This window comes from Tiliqua scincoides, chromosome 2 (genome assembly GCF_035046505.1).
Source record: "Tiliqua scincoides isolate rTilSci1 chromosome 2, rTilSci1.hap2, whole genome shotgun sequence".
In the NCBI taxonomy this organism is placed as follows: Eukaryota; Metazoa; Chordata; class Lepidosauria; order Squamata; family Scincidae; genus Tiliqua; species Tiliqua scincoides.
The window spans coordinates 251,893,804-251,916,199 of NC_089822.1; the positions used below are offsets into that span (position 1 = coordinate 251,893,804).

General features: G+C 46.8%; 1 protein-coding gene across 3 annotated transcripts; it reads right to left on the minus strand.

Annotated features, from left to right (window-relative positions):
• Positions 1 to 5,159: 5,159 nt before the first annotated feature.
• LOC136642017 (C-type lectin domain family 2 member D-like) lies at positions 5,160 to 20,858 on the minus strand. Of its 3 annotated transcripts, none has more exons than XM_066618181.1 (7): positions 20,676 to 20,858; positions 16,850 to 16,923; positions 16,007 to 16,099; positions 14,284 to 14,459; positions 10,044 to 10,147; positions 8,231 to 8,400; positions 5,160 to 5,267 (listed from the first exon to the last, which is right to left on the minus strand). In XM_066618181.1, the coding sequence occupies exons 2-6, from the start codon at positions 16,875 to 16,877 to the stop codon at positions 8,256 to 8,258; spliced, it is 546 nt and encodes a 181-aa protein (XP_066474278.1). In that variant the 5' UTR covers positions 16,878 to 16,923; positions 20,676 to 20,858; the 3' UTR covers positions 5,160 to 5,267; positions 8,231 to 8,255. The 3 variants fall into 3 exon arrangements, with proteins under 3 accessions (XP_066474278.1, XP_066474275.1, XP_066474277.1); XM_066618178.1 differs by having other exon boundaries at positions 16,850 to 16,926; XM_066618180.1 differs by lacking the exon at positions 5,160 to 5,267 and adding an exon at positions 8,101 to 8,149 and having other exon boundaries at positions 16,850 to 16,926.
• Between the last annotated feature and the right edge of the window lie 1,538 nt (positions 20,859 to 22,396).

The following is a 22,396-nucleotide window of genomic DNA, read 5'->3' on the forward strand; positions in this document are numbered from 1 at the left end:
GCTGACAGAACATACCAAGATCCAGGTCTACAGAGCTTGCGTCCTGAGTACACTTCTGTACTGCAGCAGGTCATGGACTCTTCTATCACAACAGGAGAGGAAACTGAACGCTTTCCACATGCGCTGCCTCCGACGCATCCTTGGCATCACCTGGCAGGACAAAGTTCCAAACACAATCCTGGAATGAGCTGGAATCCCCAGTGTGTATACACTGCTGAAACAGAGACACCTGTGTTGGCTTCGTCATGTAGTGAGAATGGGCAATGGTCAGATCCCAAAGGATCTCCTCTATGGAGAACTTGTGCATGGAAAGCGCCCTATGGGTAGACCACAGCTGCGATACAAGGATATCTGCAAGATGGATCTGAAAGCCTTAGGAATGAACTTCAACAGATGGGAAACCTTGGCCTCTGAGCGTTCTGCTTGGAGGCAGGCTGTGCAGCATGGCCTTTCCCAGTTTGAAGAGACACTTTGCCAGCAGACTGAGGCAAAGAACCAAAGAAGGAAGGCCCATAGCCAGGGAGACAGACCAGGGACACACTATACTTGCTCCCAGTGTGGAAGGAATTGTCACTCCCGAATTGGCCTTTTCAGCCACACTAGATGCTGTGCCAGAACCACCATTCAGAGCGCGATACCATAGTCTTTCGAGACTGAAGGTTGCCAACAACAACTATGGATCAAGGCCAGGCCAACACCACCTGACGCCTGAGGCAACATGTCAAATGCTGCCTCACCTTACCCGATGATATGCCAGCCTCTGCCCCTCCACTCTCCAATGTTCTAGCTGAGCACTCTCCTCCCCTCCACAATTCTTTTCCCACTCTGTCATTCTCTTCTTTTTCCAATCCAGGAAATAGAAGGAAGAGGAGGAGCAGTGCAGGCAAGTAGGTGGACAGAGATGGGCATCCTTTCACCAATCTGCTGCCTGAGGCAACTGCTTCAATTGGCCTCATGAATGGGCCAGCAAAGGTGGTTGAAAAACAGGATTTTCTCTGCCCCCAAAACTATAAGTTTTGGAAACTAAAAAGACTTCTTTTTTTAAACAATGATGCTTGGCATTATGTATTGTATTGGCAACCTTCAGTCTCGAAAGACTATGGTATCGCGCTCTGAAAGGTGGTTCTGGCACAGCATCTAGTGTGGCTGAAAAGGCCAATCCGGGAGTGACAATCCCTTCCACACCGGGAGCAAGTGCAGTCTGTCCCTGGTCTGTCTCCCTGGCTATGGGCCTTCCTTCTTTGCCTCTTAGCCTCAGACTGTTGGCAAAGTGTCTCTTCAAACTGGGAAAGGCCATGCTGCACAGCCTGCCTCCAAGCGGGCCGCTCAGAGGCCAGGGTTTCCCACTTGTTGAGGTCCATCCCTAAGGCCTTCAGATCCCTCTTGCAGATGTCCTTGTATCGCAGCTGTGGTCTACCTGTAGGGCGCTTTCCTTGCACAAGTTCTCCATAGAGGAGATCCTTTGGGATCCGGCCATCATCCATTCTCACGACATGACCAAGCCAACGCAGGCGTCTCTGTTTCAGCAGTGAATACATGCTAGGGATTCCAGCATGTTCCAGGACTGTGTTGTTTGGAACTTTGTCCTGCCAGGTGATGCCGAGGATGCGTTGGAGGCAGCGCATGTGGAAAGCGCTCAATTTCCTCTCCTGTTGTGAGCGAAGAGTCCATGACTCGCTGCAGTACAAAAGTGTACTCAGGACGCAAGCTCTGTAGACCTGGATCTTGGTATGTTCTGTCAGCTTCTTGTTGGACCAGACTCTCTTTGTGAGTCTGGAAAGCGTGGTAGCTGCTTTACCGATGCGCTTGTTTAGCTCGGTATCGAGAGAATGAGTGTCGGAATCAGATCCTTCCACAAGGACATGAAGGGCACTGTTGTCTTCGATGGCTCCACATCAGACCCTTTTGACATCCGAAGCGGAGTGAAGCAGGGCTGTGTTCTTGCACCAACCTTGTTTGGGATTTTCTTCTCTGTCCTGCTGAAGCAGGCCTTTGGAACTGCAACAGAAGGCATCTATCTCCGGACCAGATCAGACGGAAAGCTCTTCAACCTCTCCAGACTGAGAGCAAAATCCAAAGTCCAGCTGAAATGTCTGCGTGACTTCCTCTTTGCCGACGATGCAGCTGTCACTACCCACTCTGCCAAAGATCTTCAGCAGCTCATGGATCGTTTTAGCAAGGCCTGCCAAGATTTTGGACTGACAATCAGCCTGAAGAAAACACAGGTCATGGTTCAGGATGCGGACTCACCTCCCTGCATTACAATCTCTGAGCATGAACTGGAGGTTGTCCATGACTTTGTGTACCTTGGCATTATGATGCACTGGCAATTGTGCTGACCATTGTTGGAACATGCAACCATTTGCAGACTGTTTCTGACCTGTGCTTTAGTGACAACCACGATGGGCAGAAATGCTAACACAGCCAATAGCACTGACGTAGTTAGTGACAAAATGGAAAGGGAGGCACCAATTCTTACTCTTTTATTCTTATTATACAGGCAAGGGCCATGGCCCAGTGACAGAGCAGATGCTTCATATGCAGAAGGTCCCAGATTCAATCCATGACAGCTCCAAGGAGGGCAGAAAATATGGACCAAAAGTTTGATTCAGTATAAAACAGATGTCTATGAATATTTAAAATATGTACATGCCACTTTTCAACAAAAGTTCACAAAGCAGTTAACACAGCAAGAGAAATGACTGTCTTATTAATCACTGACCCGGAACTCAGGCCTATAGGGCAGATGTTAGGGCTACCAAGGACAGAGGAAGGGCCAGAAAGAGAGATGGTCTGCCTTTGACTGACCAACCATCCTCCTCCTGTAACAGCCTGCCTGACCTCCACTGCCATTATCTCCCTTTGCCTATTGCCCTTCAAACTGTGGCACTACCCCCTAGTTTGCCAAAGCACATAACACCAACCAGCAGGGTTGAGGAGGGAGAGAAAACAAAGAAGGCCTTACACTTCCCACCTCTTCCCCAGTTGCAACAGCTTACAGCACAACTCCCAAATACATCCTCAACCCCACGAGAGCTCTTACATATCCCTTTGCAGAATACAACATGGGACCAAGATCCCCTCTGCCACATCCCCCACTCTAGCTTTTACCAAGGTAGCAGGGAGAAGGTAGTATGCCCTCACCCACTCCTGCAGATTTGCCTGGGGGAAATACCCCCAAATCTAATCCAATAGGGTAGGGTTTCTTAAACTAACCCTTGTCCACTGGTGTTTGAATACACACAGTGTTAGATTTAGTGGGGTTTTTTTTTTTTTTTTTAATACCTTAAACTTAGTTCTTAGCCAACCAGAGATTTGGACCACTCAAAGCTTCTGGAAAATGATCTCATCGCTTAAGCCCACTGTCAGTCACCCACTCTGACCCCTCCGAACTAAAGAATCACAGTTGCATCCAATTCCTGATTAGGTTTGCAGTGCAAGGGGGCGGGTGCTTTTGGACCTGGCTTTAACCCTGAATGCCCAGGTGATAGCCTTGGCTTGGAATGTCTTCAGCCAACTTAAAGCTCAACATTGTCATGAAAGCTGCTTAGCCTATTCCCTATTTGTGAGTTCAAAAAGTCACTGCAGGACACCTCAGCATCAGAGCAGGTGGCACTTGGTCAAAAGAGACATGCAGTCTCTCCTGTGAAGGGCCCCCATTAGTGGATGTGGTTTCTTCCATCACTGTAGTGGCATTCTCAGTGATAATGTGCAGTAATATCCATCAGAGGAGGAGGAGAAGGGAAAACAGCCCAAGTTAACTGTCCAGTTTCTCAGGTGCCAATACAGTGGTGCCTTGCATAACGAAATTAATCCGTTCCGCAAGTCCTTTCGTTATGCGAGTTTTTCGTTTTGCGAAGCGCGTTTTCCCATAGGAATGCATTGAAATTTAATTAATGCGTTCCTATGGGCAAGAAAAGTCAGAACAAAGTCAAATTTGGTTTACAAAGTGTTTATTAAGTGCTCTTTAAAGGCATACATACTGTACAGAGGATTTCAAAAAAGGGGGGGATGCTGAGTGGGGAGCTTGAAGGCTGTAATCCTGTGCACACTTTCCTGGGAGTAAGCACAATGGGACTTACTTCTGAGGAGACACGCACAGGATTGTGCTCTAAGCTGGGGAGGACACAGCAGTTGCATTCAATTGCTTGCTTTTGCCGTGATCATGGGGGGAAATGTGAAGGAAATGGAGCAGTGAGAGGGTGAATGAGCGATGGGGGGGTGCTGAGTGGGGAGTTTGAAGGCTGTAATCCTGTGCACACTTTCCTGGGAGCAAGCTGACATGAAGATCCTCCCCTTACTAGGGTGGACAGAATCATAAAGGGACATGAAGATCTGCCCCTTACTAGGGTGGACGGGATCATAAAGGGACATGAAGATCCCCCCCCTTAAGACAAACCAGGACAATAAAAAAAAAATTCGTTATGCGAAGCATAAGTCATAAAAATTCGTTATGCGAGTTACCAAACTTCGCACACCGCTTTCGTTTTGCGGGTTTTTCGCTGTGCGGGGCATTCGTTATGCGAGGCACCACTGTACAGTCCTTGAATGCTGAAATAAACTGGTTAATTTTTAAGGTGCTATAAGATGCCCTTTGTCGCTTCAGCTGTAACAGATTGGATTGGGCTGTAACATGGCCACCTTTCTGGTGATGGCCGGATCCCAAAGGATCTCCTCTATGGAGAACCCGTGCAAGGAAAGCGCACTACAGGTAGACCACAGCTGTGATACAAGGACATCTGCAAGAGGGATCTGAAGGCCTTAGGGATGGACCTCAAAAAGTGGGAAACCCTGGCCTCTGAGCGGCCTGCTTGGAGGCAGGCTGTGCAGCATGGCCTTTCCCAGTTTGAAGCGACACTTGGCCAACAGTCTGAGGCAAAGAGGCAAAGAAGGAAGGCCCATAGCCAGGGAGACACACCAGGGACAGACTGCACTTGCTCCTGGTGTGGAAGGGATTGTCACTCCCGGATTGGCCTTTTCAGCCACACTAGACGCTGTGCCAGAACCACCTTTCAGAGCGCGATACCATGGTCTTTCGAGACTGAAGGTTTGAAGGTTGCCTATATATATATATATATATATATATATATATATATATATATATATTAGTCATACAAAACCTGGACAACAGTTTTGTTTAATTTACTCAAATGAATACGGATTCTTTCTGACAAATCCACTGGAGTTCTGTATAGCATAACTCAGGATTGATTCCAGTTGCTGTTAAGGAGCCACAGCTGTTCTTCAGAAATGTGTCTGGAAAAGATCTATGGAGTGAAGGACCAAATACAGTCAGTGTGTGATAGGCGTTGAACAAGATCAATAGTAGCTATTTTGCAGACATGTAATCTCTCTAGCGACAAAACAGGGACAGAGGAAGACAGCTGGGGAGAAGCACTAACTCACTCTCACTTTTCCCAGTTTCCTTATTCTGACTCAGCTTTGCAATCCTAATTTAACAAAGGGCGGCAAAAGGACGATGAGAAACAGGTAAATTGTGTGGGATTGTGGGAGGAGTAAAGTAGATGGGATAGTGGCCCAGCACTGGAGAATGTGCTGATAAATGCCCTGTCTACAGTGGTCAGTAGAAAGAGACAAAGGGCCCAATCCTATTCAATTTTCCAGCACCAATGCAGGTGTAATGCAGCTCCGATGTAAGAGAACAAATGCTCCCTTAGTTCAAGGAGGCCTCCATGACTGCCCCCCCCCTTGCAGGATGCAGTGCAAGCCCATTAGCAAGGGGATGGAAAATTGGAAAGGATTGGGCCCAAAGTTGCTCTATTTTTAGGTGATATGTAGGAAAGGAGAGACGACAAGGATGCTCTATTTTTTATGTAAGAATTACATAGCTGTGTTGATTTCATCAGCAGTTCCCATTTTTCTTACCCCAGAAGAGAAGTTTGCTCAAACAACAGGGGTTGGGGCCCTATCCTCCGTAATCACCTGAGTTTGGTCCCTGTTTTCTGAAGCTGAGATTGGGTTGATGAGGTTCCAGTCTTTCTGCCTCTAGTCTCCAAACCTTGGCCTGCTACATGCCAAATTCACTGGTCCAGGTGCAGCGTCTCAGTGGCAGTGGCTTTCAGTTCTGCACAGCCTGCCCCCATGTTTACAGCTGATCTTCTCAGAAACTGGCACCAGACAGCTGCTTCTGCTGCCCGTTATACCAGCAGGCTCCGTGCTGCAATTTTTGGGTGGAAGCAGCTGTCCAGCACCAGTTTCTGAGAAGATCAGCAGTGAAACATGGTGACTTTGACAATGGAGAATGGAAAGCCTCTGCCACCACCATAACCGGGCAGGCAATTTTGGCATACCGGATCCAGCTTGTGGGCCATGGTTTGGAGGCTATTGCTTTAGCGTCTTGTGTGGTCACAGAGTATGTTGCAACTTAGCAACTATAGCAACTTTCCCTCTTGTCTATAAAGGTCAAGTTTATCATTGGCAACATAGAGGGGCTTAGTTCTTAATATCTGCTTAATTCTTAAATGCTTAATTCTATATATCTGTACATCTCAAGGAAAAAGGTGAATAAGGGTTTGATTATACAAAGTTTCTTGATTACATCTATCTGGTTCTTCCATCAGTTGGCCGGGGGGGGGGGGGGGCAGGGGGTTGGTGTATCAGCACAATTGCTTGGAATTCTAAAAAACCCAAGTGGTCTATTCAGACTGCATTCCTATACACTCTTACCAGGGTGCAGTGGCTTCACTGGGGGTGCGGGCTGCGTAGGGTGATGTGCACACGGGGCTGCCGGAACCAACAGTGAATTAAAAAAAAATCAGTGAATACAAAACCAGTGGAAAATAGCTTTAATGGCCCACTTCTAGGGTTCTTGCTCCTCCGTTGTCACCCAGAATGCATTGGTATAGGCGCGATACTGCATTCAGCCACTGTATGGGATAAATAATGGAATCTAATGGAATGAAATTATTCCATTAGATTCCATTATTCATTATTCACTAGTGCAGGGGTGTCAAACTTGTTTCATACCGAGAGCCGAATAGCATTTACAATGCCTGCTGAGGACCGAAAATGATGCCATTCGGCAGGAAGTGATGTCATTAAACAGCTCATAACCAAAAATAAATACTTTATCTCATTTAGGAACTCATTAGCTGCAAATGACAGAAGAGAAAACACACAAATCTTGATCATTTTTCAAGGCATAGGAAAGCCTAATTTTCATGTGGGCTGCCCTTTCAGCAGTGCCACCTTAGCACTGCCAAGCAGCTGAGAGCCCGAGGGCCTGATAAAAAGCTTCCGTGGGCCACATCCAGCCCCTGGGCCTTATGTTTGACACTCCTAGTGGCTGAATGCAGTATAGCATCCATACGATGCATTCTGGGGCGAAAAATAGAGGCACAAGAAACCTGGAAGTGAGTCTTTAAAGCTATCTTTAACCCCAAGAAGCATGCAACCAGTGTAATTTAACAGCATGAAGGTAGGAACTTGGATTTTGGTGCTTTTTTTCCTTGTTGGAAGGCATTTAAAGGTGGACCCCAGTATCAGTGGTGAGTTAAATCAGTGGATGCCAAATCAGTGGATACTGAGGTCCTACCTGTATGGATAAATTGCTGGAGGTGACCCAGTTCTGCCTGGAGCAAGGGAAGCTACAGGAATTTGCATAAAGGAAACAAAGCATTCCTGGGTAGAAAAAGGAGTTTGGGATTTCTCTTTAACTATGCAGCCCAGGTTTCCTGGACTTGACTGAGTTTGAATGTGCCCTTCCAGGAGCACACAAAAGGCTTGATGAGCTGAGTGACAAAAGGCATGACAAACGTGAGTGCTACCTCAAGTTTAGATTGTTTAATAGGAGATACCTCTTGGGCCAGAGACTGAAAAGATTGCCAAACTGTGGCAATTGGAGCTTAATTTAAGCCGTTTCTGCCCAACCTTGCATATATGCAACAGGAACCAAATGTGCACAAAGGTGAGACAGGCAAAAATGTGCTAATATGCAGGCAGGACTTGAAATGCACCGCAATTATTGTCACAATAGAGACAGAATTTGCAAGACCTGAGGAAGAAGGAGATGTGCAGATGTCCCAGGTTCCAACCTTAATGAATTAACAAATCTCCTGAGGGTTCCAGCATCTTGATCTCAGAAATGCCTGTCCAGAAATCCAATATTGAATGACAACTGTATGCATGCCTGGGGAAAAAGAGGGTGTTTGTAACACTGCCTGCGCTATCTGATACCTGAAACTTTTCATTGGGGTCAGGTCACACTTACATTTACCATAGCAGCCCCTGGCTTGTCAGTGTCCTTTCTTGGTACTCTTACTCCTTGTGTAAGCATCAGGCCTGCTGCAGATCCACTTCCTTGCTATTTGGCAGTCAGAGGACATGGCAAAGCCAGTGCTTAGAAATGCACAGTCTCCAGTTTCTCCTATCACCTCCAACCTGCAGCACACCAAGGTAATGGTGGAGTCAAACCAGGCTACTTCACAGCCAGGGGAAGACGTTCAAAACCATACAAGTCAGAGCAAAGCTGTATTCCATTACCATTCCTTAAAAAGACTTGTGTTCAACCCCCCCCCCCCCAAGCCTCTGCCCTCTGCATATTTAGAAGACAGGGTTATTGTCTCCTTGTATACTTCAAAGTTGCATCAATCATGCAGTGTATTTTGTCAAGACAGAAAACATGAGCTTAACCCATTCCTTCACACCAGTGTTTGGGTGATGTGGCTGGTGCAGAGGGCAACAGGTGACACCAATTTGGGGGTGACACGACTACCACTGCACTGCCCAGGCTCAGTGGTCTTCAGCTGCTCCAAGTTGTTCTTTTGTGGTCCCTTTTGCTTGCGTGAACACAATTAAGCAACTTGGAGTGGCTGAAAACAGCCAAACAAGGGAGCTACCCCTTTCCAAGGAGTGTGATATTGCCAGCAACTGCTCTGGGTCGTTGCTACTCTCAATGCTCTTCAGCCCTACTGCGAGTGGTGGGACAAAAGCCAGAGTGGCCCTTTAAAAGTGAGATTGGCACATGTCAGAGAAGGACAAGCCGAAGTCAGCCAACTGACTGGCTTCTGGGTTCGCACCCATTGAACAGCTCCTCATAAGACAGAGTTCCACATGAAGGAGGGGAAGGACGATTTGACAGGTGCAGGGAAGTCCCACTAGGAAACAAGAAGCTCCTGACAAGGGGAGAGGGCTGCAGTCTCTGAAGAGGAGTGGGAAGAAGCTGTGACTGCTGAGATCAAGGCTTCCTCCCTGCCCTAATGTATCCCATTCTTAAGGTGGCTCAATATACTTGTGAGTGTTTGAGAGAGCGCACGCATGCTGTTGCGATCCTGGCCCAAGCGCCACCTGGGGCCAGGGCTGTAGAACACCACCCTCCTACTTACCAGAGCCTTCAGAACCTCACATGACATCCTCTGACCCTCCAAAAACCTTCTGAGGTCTCCAGGGGGCCTTTGAACACTACTTCCAGTTTTTGAAAGCATGGTGTCCCAGGGCATTTGTCTCCCCGCCTCCTCCAGGAATGCCAAGGAGTGTACCAGGAGTGTACTGGTGTGTGTGAGACTGAGTGCAGCTAGAAGCTATGGCTTCCCTGACTCCCACAGCCGTGTCAGGTTCTCCTGCTCACTTCCATGCTGGCCAAAAGCATTTATACATATCAGGATTTGCGTGTCCTCCTCTCTTCCCATGCAACATCTCAGGCTCTTGCTTTCCCCAACCTGAAATCAAAGGGGGAAGCCAACTCCTGAGGAATTTCCATGGTACTGGAGATCCCAGGGGTGCTCCTTAGGAAGCAGGACTGTCTATGTATCTTTGCAGGTCTTTCAAAAAATTAAACATTTGCCAGACAAGTTTGCCATCCATTTCTCCCCACAGCCTGTTCCCCAGTGCAAATTTCCAGCGAAGGCAGCTGCTTATCAGGGTCAAGGGTTGGGGATGCTGGAAGGGAGGGAATCAAAGAGTATGTATTATTAAAGGTGAGATCAATATGGTGGCCCCTCCCCCTTGAAGGATAGTAGAAATCCTGGGACTCTCCTCCTCCTGCGGTTTCTGCACACAAAAGATAATGAAAACCAGGGACTCACAAGGTGTTGATTTCTGTTCCATCCACCCATTTCCAGGTCTGGTGAGGGTCCTTCTGTAGTCCAATCCAATGACCAGCAGTTCCCATGTAACGGAGCAAGAACACCTGAGATACACACAAAGACAGATTCAGAACAGTGAAGCCACACCATCCTGGGAAGGGCAGGCCATCAGGCAAGCTAGCACATGCACCACCAGCCCCCATATGCAGTTGTGCCCTAGGTGGTCATGGGGCTTGTTTTTTCCCTTGCCCAAAGAAAATCAGACAAATTGGTGCATGTGAAAGGTGTGGTTTTCACAATACTTTCCTTCCTTGGACTATGTTCTCCATTCAGAAGTCGCCCCCCCCAATCTTCCCTCTTGTTGTGGACCCCAGAAGTTGTAATGCAGAAGGTGAGTCAGCAGCATGCTCGACCTGCCTCCACTATGTGCAAATCAGTTATGCTGGAGAGATTACACTTGTAGATGATACTCAAGAGCTCTCTTCCCTGGTTTGGAACAGGAAGGTTGCCCTAGGAAACCTCCCAGTCAGTCTCCCCTCCCCCCCCTCCCCCGCCCCAAACTTTTGATTTTGGTGGAATCTTCCTGCTCGGAAACAGGGAAGGGAGCCCATTTTTTTAAAAAGGGGTTTCCCTTCAGGGGACCCCCACTTTCTTGGTTGAAGAATAGAATTGCAAAACATGTGAAGAAAAAAAACTTCCTTGTGAATGTCAGGGAAGGAATCACAGTATAGTGGGGTTGAATCATGTGTTCATTTAACCTCTGTTAATTACACACTCGGCCAAAAGGAAAAGAGAAAAACAATTTAAATAGCGCAAGTTATTGCACCCACTATTTCACTCAATGAGTGTATTCCCCAGGATGAGCATCCACTCAGTGAGATGGGAGACATGACTCTGCTGTTTCCTCAGTCGGATTCAGTTCTCCTTGCCTTACACAGTGTTGAAAGGTATGCACTGACTACAGTAATTTTGTCTACATGCAATTTTTGCCTTACGGGCTACGACTTTAGAACCAGACTCCGATCTAATATGCAACCTTGGTGTACAATACATGCCTGAACGGATGTATTTTTCCCCATGGAATTGCTGCATGATTGTTATGGGCCTTATTCTTGCTAGCAAAATCCAACTGTTGCAACCAATTTATGCTGCCCTCTGCTGATCATAATCAAAATGGCTTCTTCAGTTACTGAGTGGCTGCCACCTGCTGTTATGTTGCAACATTTGAATACCTGGAGTGCGTTACTTAGTATTGTAGGTTATAGTCAGAGACTGTTGATGTAGGATCAGCACTGGACTCAGGCTCCCAATCTAGGTTGGATATGGGACCCATGAGCCAGGAGCCCCTGGGAGAAGAGCACTCAGCCTGCAATCAGAGCCAGATCCCTAAGCCCTGTCCATATCCCACATGCCTTCACACCTGCTCAGAGGTGCTGGCAGCAAAGCAGGAACAGGCTAAACAGGAGGAATGGAAAAAGTTTGCAGACCAGAAGCTGCCCCCTTACGAAACCCCTGTCGTGGCATTACCTAGGGGGGATAGGTTAGGCATCAGGACACTGAAGACCTCAGTTGAGCTCTAGACAGCACCAGAGGAAGGTGTTCACCCAGAACTCTTGAGTTCTGGTCAAGGCCATGGAGAAGGCCTTGTGGTGAAGACAGCTGAAGCAGACCACACATACATTTGTCTTCATATTCTCAAAGCAACATGCTTTTATTTTAACTAAATAATCAAGAAATACCAATCCAAAGGACCAGTAGGGAATGGCTAACCTTACTAGACCTGGAATGGCCCAGTCCAGGCTCCAAGCCCATTACCATGACTACCACAATGGAAGATTTTTTTCCATATCAAAATTCTGTGCAGTTGGGGGAGCATTGACTGGGATCAAAATACCAAAGACTGCAATCCTAAGACTCCCTGAATTCAAGAGAATTTACTTTTAATTAGACATGCTTAGACTTGCACTAAAGACACCTTTCCTCTGCTGTGGTTTCCCCAAGTTTTGAGCCTCCCCCATCTTATACAGAGGGAATGTACATAATTTATTATAAAATAATATAAGGGAATTTATATAAATCTTATGCACATTTACTTGGGAATAAGACCAACTGAATTCAAGAGAATTTACTTCTGAGTAGATGTGGCTAGGTTTGCATTAAAGGATCCTTTCACCTGCCACATGTGGTTTCCCCACTTTTTGAGCCTCTCCCCCATCTTGCTATTTAGAAAGAAATCTAACCCACCCATTCAGCCACTTTGCATAATTACCGGTATGTGCATGACCAGTTTAACTTTTCCCCCTTTGTATCTTTTTACAGGAAGCTCTGGGACTTGTGGTGTCTGGCCTGACTAATGTACTGGTAAATTTAGAAGTGCAGGAGCTCTTCTTGACAGCCCCTGTAGCCAAATCTCACAAGACTATTCAACAGAAACGTCATCTTTTAATGTCTTCATTTGAGTGTTTTCTTCTCTTGCCTGTTTTTCCTCCTGTGAATCTTATTAGATTTCTTTTAAAAATCTAGCTCACTTCCTTCCCCACGCTTGGAGAGGTTTGCAATAGTTTGAAGCAAACACTGAAAAATGAAACTCAAAAAAAAATCCCAGAAAAATATAAGAGGTATATTGGATTGATCCCATAGGCATTTTTACTTAGCTGTAAGTCCCACTGCGTTCAATAGGACTTAGGTAAATTTCCAGATGATTGTAGCTCTATTGCCCAATCCTAACTAACTACTCATGTGGTGGTATAGCAGCACCAACATTGTACCTGCTTAATCTCATGGTGTTTTGGCATCCAGGGGTCTCCTTGGGGTAAGCCTGTGCCAAGCTACTGGGTCTACTTGGACCTGTGCCCAACTCTATAGCTGGTGCAGGTCTGCATGGACCAGGGTTGGGGGACTGAGACCAGGAAGAGGGTTTGGATTCTGTAGATGCTGCTGCTGGTGGTGAATCCCCCCACTTCCCATTCCCAGTCCACTCTCCTCCTCACCGCCATCACCGTCCCATTCCGCCCACCCCGCCTCACTCTCTACATGAACTCACTGGGGTGGGCTGGCATCTGGAGCTCACTGGCATGTGAAGCTGGCCACTGCAGCTTCTCGCAGTGGTGAGGATATGTACTATGGTGTGTTGCCTTTTTGAACAGCCAGAAAGTGCCTAGTGCCACCAGAACACTTGTTCCTGTGGCATCGGGTGCCAATAGGATTGGGGCATTAATAGAATATGAATTATATAGTCTCAGATAGCCCTTGGAAAAGAAGGATGACCTCTAGACATTAACATCTGCTGAAGGCAAATGTCTCAGTTTGCCTCTTGTTTCAGAGGCAGCAGCTCCACTCTCCCATTCTTCCTCAACTACACCGCTGGACCTGACAAGGTGTACTGACTGCAATTTCTTCTTGTAAACCACTATGTGAGCCATGGTAACTCCGTCAGTCTTCTAATCCAGGGGTGTCCAAAGTTTTTGGCAGGAGGGCCACATCATCTCTCTGACACCGTGTCAGGAGCTGAATTAATTCACATTTCAAAACTGAATAAATTTACATAAATGAATATATTAAAGATGAATTTATATGAATGAATGAAGGTCTTGCAATGGCTCAAGGCCTATAAAAGGCCTTGCACAAAGCAAGGGTGGCCTTTCCTTTGCTGCTGCTACTGTATCACAGACATGAAACAAGCAGTGGAGGGAGCCCTCATCCCACAGCTCACTCGAGAGGCCAGACAGCTGGCCTCACGCTGAGAGCAGTTGCATCAGGCCAGTGTGGGCTCCAACAAATCTCTGGAGGGCCAGAGGCTCATTGGAGACTAGGGGCTCCCTGAGGGCCGCATAGAGAGGCCTTGAGGGCCGCAAGTGGCCCCAGGGCCGGGGTTTGGGCACCCCTGCTCTAATCAATAGTCCATTGCACCTGATTGGTCCTAGGACCATTCTAGCCTATCTCACACATTGCAGGTAAATAAAGAACATCCTCGTGTCTCTCTCAATACTTTTCCCAAATCCTGCTCTTCAAGATCCTCGCTGAACTTTTTGGAAACACTGTCAGCTGAAATTGTGGTCCTCCAACAGCCAAAAAGGAGAACCAAGAAGCCAAGAAGGTTTATGCCAAGTTATGGTAATGCAAGTTACATTTGAAGTCTTCATGGGACTTATTTCAGGGGCAGTACAGATGGTCTTGAGCACCTGAGGGAATAATTCTCTCACATATTCAAAATTTTCTCACACATATTTGTTGGTCTCACCTTTTCTGTCCCATTCTCTATTATGACCAGGGAAGACTCATATGAAGCACAAAAATTCTGGCTAGAAGTCCAGCTTCTTTCTTCTTCTGAGAAAAAGTAGCACCTTCCTTCATAGTTCAGCCAGCCATCTGGACATGCTATGGGTGATGCCACAGGAGGGCACTGCTGTTTCTGTGCTGATATGAAAAAGAAAAAGTTTCATCTTGGAGTATGCCTTTTTCCTGTGGCTCATAGGAATCAAATAGATCATCTTCCCAACCCCATTGCTATATGGCAGTTTGGTGATTCAGCGAAGAGATGTGAGGAGGGCGCAAGGAGCATAGCTTGAGTGAATGACACAAGCAAGGGGAAATACCTCCTGGCAGAAAGTAAAAGACAATTCCTTTATCAAAAGATGAATGTTACAACAGATGCATTTCATCATTCTATTTTGTGTTACCTCTGTATTACGCCCCCATATTCATATAATCTGTGAATCATTGACAGTGTATACATTTTTGCCAGGAAGCACCACTAAAATTACCAAGATATCCACTATAATTGAGTGTTGGGAGAGTTAGAATAGACAAAAGAAAATATTTCTTTACTCAGCACGTAGTTAGTATGTGGAACCCCTTGCCACAGGTTGTGATGATGGCATCTGGCCTAGATGCCTTTAAAAGGGGATTAGACAAATTTCTGAAGGAAAACATCATGGATTACAAGCCATGATGTGTATGTGCAACCTCCTGATTTTAGAAATGGGCTATGTCAGAATGCCAGATGCAAGGGAGGGCACCAGGACGAGGTCTCTTGTTGACTTGTGTGCTTCCTGGGGCATTTGATGGGCCACTGTGAGAAACAGAAAGCTGGACTAAATGGGCCTATGGCCTGATCCAGCGGGGCTGTTCTTATGTTCACCACTCAGGTCAGCCTTGCCTGCCCACATCGGTTATTACCAATATTACATTACTTTTTTTCTGTTAATCTATATACTCCAGATGGGTTATAGTATATTAACTTTGGACACTGCTTTTCCTGAAACACAGTTCAAGTCTCAAACTCCATAAACTTGCTTGCCTTTTTGTGGGACACACACCTTGGGAAGGAATAATGATGTCATTCCTTTCTCTTTGTATTGTGCAATTGCTGCCTCCTGCTTGTATGTGCCTGACATCCTTTCCGTACATCTATATTTTAAAGCTTCCCATTGAGAAATAAAGGGAGTGTGTCGGCTCACTCCAGGTGGATAATATCTGGCACAAGTCACCCACATCTGGGTGCCACCCCCTCCTGCTTCCAACATTCCCCTAGCCATCCCCCCTGTTTTGCCCTGTTTGCCCACCCTGTTTGCCCATCCTGCTGACTTATCAGTGTTGGTGGGCCTTCTTCACCATGCCACTGCCTGATCTTTTCTTGACATTCTTCCTGGAAGAGGGTTCCCCAACTCCTGAAGCAACTTTTGCCCATAACTGGCTGCCTCAGTGGGGCAGAGATTTTCACAGGGATTGGACCAGTTTTGTGAATAAGATCATGAAAAATGTGACTAGGCTTGTCCACAAAGACCAGCCATTTAAACAGAAGAATAAAAGCAGACCAGCATTGCCTTCCTAGTGGGACTGGGAAGAAGCCACAAGGAAGTAGACTTTGCATTGTCCTTGGAAGCCAAACTGCTAAAACAAAGACAGGTAACTAAATGGCAACATCAAAGTAACCTAGAAGAGGCCTAGAAGAGAAGACTCACCTGGCCATAACAACATATCAGGCATGATAAAAGCAATCACGATAGGTAATACTATGATAAGAAGGACTGTTTTCAACCAGCCACAGTGATTCTCTGAAAGGAAACAACACATAAATGATGCTGGTGGTGACAGTCTCCATAGGAAGGAAAAGAAAGTATTGATTTCATGTGGAACCGGCATGTTTCTACTCTGGCTACATGAACAAAATGCCTAACTATGCATGTCTACTCAGAAGTCCCATTAGAGTCAATGGGGCTTACTCCCAGGAAAGTATGGCTAGGATTGGGCTGTAAAATCCTCATGACAGTGATCCCACATAGTGGGTTATGTTACTAAAGGAGCAGGATTGGGGGAATTATTAATAAATATTTCCTTCTGAATGATAACAAGGGGACCAGTAGTTTCCAGAGAAAATACGTTTCAAATGAAATACACACTTCTGTTTGATAAAAAGCGTCTTGAACTCTTTTTATGTTCTCCTTCCCACCCCCAAACACTCAAGCCATTGCACCCCTCTTTTCCTTCTTCCTCCTCCTTCTTTTCCTGCTTTATAGCAATGGCTTACATATAGAACCTAGCGGTGGACAGTGGATGTGTAGCAGAGGTGTCAGGCAGTGGATCACCTTCTCCCACCCCAGCACTGCTGCCACCACAATGCGGTCTCTCTATCAATGGACATTCATTCTGTATGTTCTGAATACTTAGAAAGGGCTAGAATGAAAGCCAGGTGCCAAGAAGTCTCTTGAAGCTTGTATAAGAATAGAATTGCCTTGTGGACAACACATTGAGTCCAGGTGCCCTGAGACCTGTCATGGAGGATATACGAGGTTATTCCAGCCTACCTTGAATCGCTTCTTGAGGGGCCTCCATTTTTTTACACGTCTCCGCCGGCCGTTTCTTCAGAGCAGCATCACTTCTACTTAAAGAACATAAGACAGTTGCCTGGTCCAAGGGCCCATCTACTCCAGCACCCTGTCCTCCAGAGTGGCCAGCTAGATGTGTCCGGGAAGCCCACATGCAGGGCACTGAGCCTCTTATGCTTCTCATCTATCCCAGCAACTAGACATTTCTATCCACCCCAGCAACCTGGAGAGTCCATTTATAGATATCACAGCAAATGGGTCCTGATAGACCTCCATGCATTTCTCAAATCCCTTTTAAAGTTATCTAATGGCCCAGTTCTACGGGTGGCTTATGGCAGCAGATTCAGTCATTCACTGCTGTAAGTCACCTTGCAACAGTGCAAATGTTGTGTCACTGTTGCCTGCCAAAGATCCACTGGCAGAAATGGCCAGAGGATCCGAGCACATGCCAGACCCACCCAGATGCTCTACTGATGCAGGTAAGGCAATGAAGAGGAGAGTTTGTGGGTTGTTTGGGGAAGGATAGGGGCAGGGAGTGGAATGAACAGGGCAGCAGTCTTCATTGTTAAAAAATATATGCTTAGTGGCAACTGAACTAAATGGGGAAGTCACCCAAGGTTGCTTCCTGAGAGTGGTCTATGGCCTCAAGGGCTATCTCCTTTGTAATGCAGATTTGTAAACCTAATAATGAACTGAGCTCCATGCTAAACAAATAGGAATATAGATTGAGCAACCAACTTTTCAAGAGTAAAGGAAGTACAAAATACTACAAAATTTCACAAATAAAACAAAATGGAGCCTTGTCTAGAGTTAACAAATAAAACAAAATGGAACCGAACTCTGCCTCTTTCCTGTTCTTTCACTTTTGATTCACAATGGCTCCAGTTTGGGACTCAGATGAGCGTTTCAGTCCCGAGTTCTCTGAGTAAAATATTAATCTAAGCTGAAGAAGAACCCCTTCGCTCCCTCCCTCCAACATTCACAGACCTGCTCACTCTCTGATTCACATTGGTTTTGCTACTGCAGTGGCTCCAGTTGAAGACAGAAGCCGTGGGAGGGAGAAAACCCTTAAGTACTCTTTCTTTCACTCTCCTTCCTTCCTCTTTTCCTCCTCCCACATAGAATGTTGCCAGTACAACATTTGATAAAGGAGCCCTGGTAAAGGTATTTCCCCCATCCTTCTAGTACTCAGTAGTGTTCTAGCCTCATATCCTGTGTCAGGAATGACAAGATGAGGATGGAAGATAAGTGAAGACTTCCTCCAGTCAGAGCAGCTGCTAGAGGATGAGAGAACAGCAGAGAGAGGCTTCTACGGCACCAATTGGAACAGCTACCGGTTGATGTTTGGGAGCCCGCATGGAGTATTGGGGGCTCATAGACGAGTGTAGAGACCCATAGAGGGGCTTGGCTATCAAGAGCAAATTTAGAACTCTTCAAGGGGCAACAAACAGCTTGCTAAGAGTCCTCCCTTACTGCTTGTAACTTCCCGACCCAATCTGATCCGAGCTCGGGGAGCATGTCTACATCTGATGGGGCCTAGGTGGGGAGCAGGAGGAGATCTCTACAAACAAGTGAGCAACGTCTTGGTGACAATGAGTCTCATATTTTTATCATATAAGGATAGGAGTGGGCTGCCTTTTGCTCACTTGTTTATCATCATAGCTGAGCAGAGCTCAGAGAAGGAAGCATGAACAATAAAGAAATAAAAACGGTCACTAAAGAAAGTTGTTGGCTTCTTAGGTTTGTTTGCTTCACTTAGGGTGTGTTTGATTTGCTAGCAATTTTTAAATGCTGAACAAATATGTCTTGATGGTGATATGTGTGGTGAGAAAGGACTGGGAGGCAAACATGGACTCTTGGCTAAGAGCCTACAGAAGATCTGCCATCAAACCTCTTTATAGAGCAGCATCTGTCTGGAGCAGATCTACTCCACCTTGTCCTGCACTGTCTCCTCTCTACTGATTGTCAAGCAGCCCAATCAAAACTAAATTTTCATGTGGCGATGCAGCACCACCAGCGTGGACTAGGCTGGATTCCACAGGGAAATTTCAGCTGCTGGAAATCTCCTTGGGATAAGGGGACATTTGTCCCAGCAGCCACTATGAGTCAACTTGGACCTGCACCAGCAATGTTGCTGGTGCAAATCTGAATTGATCTGTGCAGGCGAATTAGGCCCAGGAAGGAGGGGTAGGATATGGTGTGTGCCAGTGCAGCTAATCCCCGGGGCCTGATCTGTCCACCTTGGTCCTCATCGACACCCTCCCCTGCCTCATTCCACCCCCACACCAAATGTACCTGGTCTGGTGGGTGTCCTTCGCTCTGCCAGCACATGTGGGAAGGCTTTCTTGCTGGCATGTCGGCCTGTAACGCTGTTGCAAAGCGTGTTTTGCCGACGCAGAAGAGGAATAGCTGTCTTGGGTCATTAACCTGAAGTCAAAAGGACTTATTTCTATTTTGCCTTTCCTCCAGAGAGCTCAGGGTGGCACACATAGCTCTTCGTCATCCTCCCCCCCCCCCATTTTATCCTCATGACAACCCCTGACGGAGATTGGGACAAGAGGCAGTAACTGGCACTGTGTCACTCAGTGAGCTTCATAGCTAATTGAACCAGGTCTCCCAAGACCTAGCCTGGCACTTTCAGCCCTACATCACATTGGCTCTCCTTTCCTATATGTCTCTATCCCACCTTTCTTCACCACCACTCAAGGCAGGGCATGTAGCACTGAGCAGACCAGACGTACTTAGCAAGTAACAAGACTGCTGTATCATGTGCCTTCAGTCTAGAGTGTGGTCTGCAATTCTTGTCTTAGGTATGTGACAGTGTCTGAACTGGAGGTACATGAGTGCTCTGAGGAGGTCAGGTGCATGAGAATGGATAGTGGTCTCAGAAGAAAGAGGAGAGACAAGAAAGCAACTAGCCAAGCAGCAGGTACTCCCTCCCTCTCATCCCAAGAGGGCATAGACACTGCCAGTGTAGAGAGACTTCAACCCCAGCCCACAATTCCCCCAGGATTCAATTTCTGGAGCATGGCAGTGTCAAAGAACTGTGGAAGGCAGCAGACATCTGCAGCCGCTATTCCGCCACAGAACAACCCAAGACTTTGGGGGCAATTGAGGAAAAAGAAAAGTATTTTCTATCCAAAACTTTTCCCCACACTTGATACACTGGTCTCCCCCCCCCTCCCACCTCAAATTGTTGATTGATGTGCACAAGGTCCTGGGAAGAATATAGAGTCAGGAAACTGTGTACTAAATCAGGAGTACTAAACTCTGCATATGAGAGAAAGTTTCCCACAGTTTATTCTTCTCACTCCTGTGATCTGGTCTTTCGCTTCTCAAACTCTAAGAAAACCTCTTTTTTGCCCTCACCTGATAGCTGTGCCAAGTCAGCCAGACCCTTTCCTGGTCCACTCTCCTCCTTCCAGCAATTTCTGGGTCTGGGGTCCTGCTGCTTCCCCACACAGACATTCATTCCCTGGCTGTGCAAACTCACTCAGGGCTGCCTGTGCTGGGATCTTTTGCTGGCTTTAGCTGACATTCTCCAAGTGAGCCTCTTCATGACAAAACCGAGGAAAGGCTAAATGCACTTTTGTAGTAGGTTGTAGGAACCACAAAATGGCAAGAAACTATTGCCCAACAGGAGGAGGGGATCAAGGAAACCCATCCGTCATTAAAACAAGCCAGGCAGTTCCAAGGCGGTTTCAAGCAGGACCTGCAGCACTAACAAACATGCTCTTCCTTTCCATGTCCATAACTCTCCCCCATCCCCATCTTCCACCCTCTCCCTGGTCTTCCCTCTGCTTACCAGTGCAGGAGGGATTCCTCTTCAGCAGCAAAGTTGTGAACTGCAAGGAGGAGAACGTGCTTGTCAAAGCATGAGTCGGCACCTGTTGTTTTCCTGTTGAGAATACTGTCACAGCCCTGTAGCCACAAATGCTTCTCAGCTGACTGCCATAGAAGACAGAGCAGATTGTTGCCGAGAGTCAAGACTTTGTTTGCTCTAGCAAGGGAGTCACCAAGTCAGCTGTGAATGAACATTCCTTTATTACATTAATCTTGACAGCCAAAGTGCAGTCTGATGACATCAGTTTATGGCTGCTTCTTTCAAGATATTGGGAGTAACTCCCTTTGGACTTCACCCAGTTTCTACTATCGCAGTTGCTTGCACATGTGCTTGCACGCCCAAGACTCAATCCAGAGTCCAAAAATGTCAACATAAGCCCTATATTGCTTTGCAGGGGTGAAGATTCCTGTATTCCAGGAATTGAACAGCTGCAGCATCCTTCAGACCAAGCTACAGTGTGGTTCCTTTACCCATAAAGAGTAACTCACAAGAAAAGACGTGCAAGCAGAAGTACCCTGATGTTCCTTCAACAGGACAGTTTTATTACACAGGTGTGGGATCCTCTTTGCCAGATCTTTGTCAATGGCCTGTGACTTAATGGTTGAAGGATCCCATGGCTGGCTCTGGAGTGGGGCTGTGTCACATCGTCTGTCAAATAACTGACATTTGATGGGTAAAAATGAAAATCGTTTAAGTTCCAAATTTTGCTAAGCTCGTTTAATCAAAGAATACATTGGACTTTTGAGGAAAGAAATATCACCCTCCAACTGTTATCACAAACCTGCCTTTATTTTAGACCAGTAGGAGGCAGTGATGGAATCCAGCTGTTACGCCAGATCCCAACCCTTTTCCCCAAGCAATTCTGAGAGGCTTGAAGTTATGCCATTCTCCTTGGACTAATGCCACCTCCTGAGGTGGTGCAAATCCAAGGAGACCCACTGGGGCCGTGGTGGCTTACTCAGGGGTAAGGGGAAGAGTTGTTCCTTACCTCCAGCTGAGCCACTTCTGGTCCCAATCTTGCGCTGGATACAGCGCAGGCCTCCTCCTCCTGGCCTGCCTGTTCCAGGGCAAGGTAGGATTGTGCTGTCAGACTATTTCACCCTTTTGATAATACCACATAAGCATTCGCCTGCCTTATGGACACCTGTCTATTGTCACCAGCCAACATAGAAAGCACTGGATTGCATCTTTTTTTGAAACAGTGCTGTGTGGAATCTCCATAAAATGTGAATCAACACAGGGTGACAATTCCAGAGAAGAAGGTCAGGGGGAGGCAACTGGGATCAAGTCAATTTTTCCCCTCAAAAATGTCACTGTAAGCTAAAGGAATGAAAGCAGGGGCTAGGGGGAGAGCTAGCAGATCCTGTAGTAACATACTTCTTGGCTGTTTGGGTTAAGAAATTCCTTGGATTTGCAGCCCAATCCAATACAACTGCCCATGAGGCAATACATCTGTGCCAATGTAGCACCCACTTTATCCCACAGTAGAGTTTCTGCTTTCAGTGGCCTCCTCAGGCTAAGAGAACATCTGTTCCCTTGTCCCAGGGTAAGCCCATGCAAACCTGCCAGATCTACTCAGACCTCTGACACAAGGCCACATGGACCTGGGTCAGGAGAATCAAGGCCAAGAAGAGTACTGTGTTTTGGTGCACAGCACTGTTGCCAAAACTACCCCCTTCCTG

Bases quoted from the DNA above. Each gene is read 5' to 3' on its own strand.
- LOC136642017 (XM_066618181.1), bottom strand. From the start codon at position 16,877: ATGGAGGCCCCTCAAGAAGCGATTCAAG. The intron at 10,148-14,283 runs GTGAGACCAACA...TGTGTATCTCAG, and splicing joins TAGAGAATGGGACAGAAAAG to GTGTTCTTGCTCCGTTACAT. The intron at 8,401-10,043 runs GTGAGTCCCTGG...GGTGTGCTGCAG, and splicing joins GGAACAGAAATCAACACCTT to GTTGGAGGTGATAGGAGAAA.